Below are 4,373 nucleotides of genomic sequence, written 5' to 3' on the forward strand. Positions count from 1 at the left end.
TCTTTTATTTTGGGATAAAATTGAAAAGAAAAATATAAGAACAAATTTTCAGTTAGTTAGTATTAATTAAGGTGAAAACTCAGGTGAAGTTGATACCTGAAAATCGTTGGATGAAAATTTAGTCAAATCAGTCAAATCATCTAACGGCTCCCAAGTATCAATTTCACGCACCATTAATTAATTTTAAAATTTAGGTTTATAATTTAAAATTTAAAATTTAAAATAAATAATATAATTTTAAAAAAATTAAAATATTAACTAAAAAATTAATTTTTTGATATTATTCAATTATAAAAATAAAATTTAACTAATTTACTATAAAAAAATAACAGATAAAATAAAGATTTATTGCAAATTCAAAACAAAATTTGGAGAAACAGTATAATTTATCTTTTTCCTTCTTGGTTTTATGTCTATTTAATTTTCTCTTTTTTGGGGATCTTCCTATCCATATCGATGATTGATCACTGATGAATGATCACGGCTCCGAACGACAGAGTTGCTCCCCGATTCGACTCACGAGTCACGACTCAGAATAGAAGGCCGAACCAAGAACCTCCCTCCTCTTTCTAAACCCACCATCACCACCAACGCTACTTCCTTCTCGAGACATAGCGCGTGGGTGCGCGTGCGCACTCTCTGCTCTTTATCCTTTTGGCGGCTATTCCAATGTTTTTTCTTCTTGCAGCTAACTAACCGTCCCCGATTCTCTTTCTTCGTTCTTTGCTCCCTCTCCACTCTCACCCGCACAATAGATTTCCAAGCTTCTCCGCCATGCTAATGGGTTTTCGCTCTTCCTAGTATCATCAAAATGCTTTCCGTCAGGTACACTCGGGTTCCTTCCTTGTCATTTTGTCGAACACTTGGCGTGCACTGTTCTTATTGGGAATATTTGCTTTGTTTCTAGTTTCCGCTATTCTTTTGTGATCATTATGTTCACGGTTTTGTTATTGGGCATCAGGGATTTGTGGAGGCGCCATAGGAGGAAGGTTTTCATTTCAGTTGGTGTTTTAGGAAGTGGGTATCTTTTGTATAAGCTTTATGGTGCTCACAGGCGCAGGCTCGATGCACTTGAGAGAGAACTCGCAATTCAAAGGGAAAGTGAGGAGCTCATGAAGGTTCAGTTAAGTCAAATGTCCAGCTCCAATGCTTCATCTTAAATATTACGTGGACACAGATGGATATGTTTTGTTCAATCATAAATTTTCAATATCCCAATTAAGCCTTACAAATGCTGATCGTTTGCCTTCTCTTGTTTATCTGTGAATGATAGAATGCAAGCTCACTTTGAGAATATTCAGACGATTTCGGATGTAATGACACTGCCTCATGCTATGCACAACTTAAGCTGTCGCGTAGCAGAAGAGTTGGATCTTTCTCAGCTTCTTGAGAGACTCCTACAAGGGAAGGGTCAACCAAACACTTTAACGCAATCAGAGAAACTAAATTTATGGGAGAGACTCAAAATTCTAAGTATTAACCAGATCTTGGCATCCAAATTTACTACACTTGTAGCTTTGTGGTTTGTCTGGTTGCAATAGTCCATAAGGTGTTTTGGAAAACTAATTATACACAATTTCTTTTTCTCTAGGTTTTACAAGAATGGCGTTGTCAGTATGGGCCACAACAATGCTTAGTTTATATACGAAGGTTCAAGTAAATATTCTAGGAAGGCATCTATATATTGATACTGCACGAAGATTTGAAAGCTCTAGCACAACGGTGAGAACAACTTTTTTTTCCACCATTTTCCCTTTTTTAGAGTTTATTTGTTTATGACTCTTATTATGTTGAGTATAATGGGATGCTTTGGATATAGAAGGAGTTTAAAGGAAACCAGATATCACGCTTTATAGGTCCTCTCCTGAATGGAGTGCAGGTGACAGCACAAATTCCTGAGAAAGGTGGAACATTTGTGACTAATAGAGAGCGAGTATGTCATATAAAGGTTATAGTTTATAGTTGAGGCTTTAGAATTTTCCTTGCATTTTGCTTGGTTTCACAGATGCTGTGAAACAATTAGCTGCTGTATTTGTTGGCGGTCATTTTGGTGCTATGGATTTTATATTTTATCTTGAGATTATGTTTAGGTGATGAACTTAATTCCAGGGAGAGGTGAGAAAGTATTTAAAAAATTGGAATAGTTTCTCTAGTTAAAATTTAGGTGTTTGCTACTCTGTTGATTGAATCAGTGCACAGGTCAATTCTCTAGAGAGGCCAGAATTTCAAAGCTTTCCAGTCAAATCTTTTAGGGACTGTATTTATTGTCTTCCTTATTCCTAATTAAACTGCAAAAGAACCATCCAATTCAAGATTACTGCGAATACGTTTGAAATATCAACTATTTCACACATGGCAGATCCCGTTTAACCTAAAAAGCTTTATTATTCTTCTCGGTTTGTGTGTAGGAAAGTGGAGATCTGGTTGATAAAGAAGACCAGCAGAAATTTCTAGGAACTGTTGATTTTCTCTGTCAACATGGCATGCCTCCCTTGATTTCAGATATGGAGGCGGCAACGCAAGAAGCTCTCAAAGGGTGATGTTTCTTTTTATATTCTGATAATAGCAAGTAGTGGGGAATCTTCTCCCAGATATATAAAGTATTGTTTTTAAACTCTTCATAAGATTGCATGAGCTAAATTGTACAGTTGAGGCCAAAGAAATTTATTTGTCAAGCTGTCAATATCTGGAACTGTGTTTTGAAACTTCCAGACTTTAAATCTTCTCCTCACTATTGTTTTTGAACTGAAAATCCAGATTGCTTCTAATTCTTTTAAGTTGAACCATCCATTTGGTATTAAACACCTGGCTGGACGTATAAACCTGATGGATTCAAAGTTATGCATCTAAAACACATCTATCAAACTTTGAGCAGCCTCCTTTAAAAGTTCGCAATAAAGCAACAGTTAAATAGTTCACCAAAAATTGTGCCTTTCTTGGCTTCATGTATATTTCAATAGAGAGGTAATTAAGTCTTGGGTTAATAATTGGGTTGGGACTTGCAAATACTGACTGAGTTTGTAGGATCTGGACTCTAGAGATGTCTTAAAACCTATTTTGAATGAAGCAACATAATTTCAATTTGCAGAAAGCAGCTGAGCCATTTCTTCAACAGTACAGCACTACATGAAACAATAATGCAGATACTCATCATATTCATGAGCCAAGGGAGTCCACACTCCTGGATAAAGTATGTGATGCCCGAGGATTCTGCAACTTCCAGAATTGATGATCCAGCTCCTTCTGATGTGACGGAATTTGAACAACTTATGATGGAAGCGCGAGCAGTGTTATTAAGGTTTATATATTTCTGTGAGAGAAGGGTTGATACTATTTCATTATTGAGTTTCACCATCACTCAAAATGATTTGCTTCCTTTCTTTTTCAGTGCTGAATTTGGGAGCATTATAGAGATATGTATGAAAGTGGTGGTGAATGAAGTGGTGGAGCAGATGGGAGCTAAATTTAGAGGAGGAAGTATAGCAACGGGGCTGCCTCTGGCGAGAGTCTTGCCTCAAGTTGCACAGATGTGCCCTTTGCTCCTTGAAGAACCCAGCAAGAATCAGTTCATCAGAATCATTAAATGTATACCAGAGGTTGAACCATTTTTCACTCGCCTCTATGCAAATATGCCAAGTGCATATTGATTAAGATTTTATGTTTCGAACAAAAGAGACAAAAGATTCAATTTATTGCATTGGAAGGTATGTGGTATTAGTGTACAAATATTCAAAAGGTGCAAAGAGATTAGCGTTTATCAGAATCAGTATATGACATTTCCCTTTGGTGTACCAACTATCAAGTGTTGTTGTATGATGCTGCTCCCCCTTTTGCTCTAACTAGGAGGCTTTTGGAGGAACCAGAAACCCGGCTTTATTAGCGACTACATCTATGCTTCCTTTTCTTTCAGTAATATAAGTGACATGATTTCATAAACATGTTTATTCATTTCATATAGTGCTTGTTGGATTGGCAATTCAAATTATTAATTGTAACTATGCCAGTGCTTGGTCTTTTGGTTTCCACATCAGAATTCTTTATATATATATATATATATATATATATATATATATATATATATATGCGTCTGATGATCAACAGACTGATCTTTTGAATAAAAGGATAAGTGAGGGAAGAGCAGAGATGAGATGATGATTTTTCTTCTTTCTGCGGTTCACTAAATAGAAACATATCATATATTGATATATTAATATTGATTGCACTGATTTAATGGGATATCACCAGCTACCCATTGTTCTGAAATTGACAGTTTTTGCCATTTTAGTAATTCAGATTCAAAATTCAATATATTGATTTTCGAGATTTAGTCTTGGCTTAGTTCTTGGACTTTTTCTGGCGTTGAGTCGACAAAT

At 35.9% G+C, this 4,373-nt stretch overlaps 1 protein-coding gene across 3 annotated transcripts; it reads left to right on the plus strand.

Moving 5' to 3' along the window:
• Window positions 1-409: 409 nt before the first annotated feature.
• Window positions 410-3,936, plus strand: LOC112801067 (peroxisome biogenesis protein 3-2). Of its 3 annotated transcripts, none has more exons than XM_025843595.3 (8): window positions 411-825; window positions 962-1,123; window positions 1,274-1,473; window positions 1,592-1,722; window positions 1,820-1,933; window positions 2,409-2,536; window positions 3,089-3,298; window positions 3,389-3,936. In XM_025843595.3, exons 1-8 carry the CDS (start codon window positions 812-814, stop codon window positions 3,645-3,647), a joined length of 1,218 nt encoding a protein of 405 aa, XP_025699380.1. In that variant the 5' UTR covers window positions 411-811; the 3' UTR covers window positions 3,648-3,936. The 3 variants fall into 3 exon arrangements, with proteins under 3 accessions (XP_025699382.1, XP_025699380.1, XP_072093097.1); XM_072236996.1 differs by having other exon boundaries at window positions 412-825; window positions 1,823-1,933; XM_025843597.3 differs by lacking the exon at window positions 1,820-1,933 and having other exon boundaries at window positions 410-825.
• Window positions 3,937-4,373: the final 437 nt, after the last annotated feature.

This window comes from Arachis hypogaea, chromosome 5 (assembly GCF_003086295.3).
Source record: "Arachis hypogaea cultivar Tifrunner chromosome 5, arahy.Tifrunner.gnm2.J5K5, whole genome shotgun sequence".
NCBI lineage: Eukaryota > Viridiplantae > Streptophyta > Magnoliopsida > Fabales > Fabaceae > Arachis > Arachis hypogaea.

Bases quoted from the DNA above. Each gene is read 5' to 3' on its own strand.
- LOC112801067 (XM_025843595.3), top strand. The intron at 1,124-1,273 runs GTTAAGTCAAAT...TGTGAATGATAG, and splicing joins GAGGAGCTCATGAAGGTTCA to AATGCAAGCTCACTTTGAGA. The intron at 1,723-1,819 runs GTGAGAACAACT...CTTTGGATATAG, and splicing joins TTGAAAGCTCTAGCACAACG to AAGGAGTTTAAAGGAAACCA.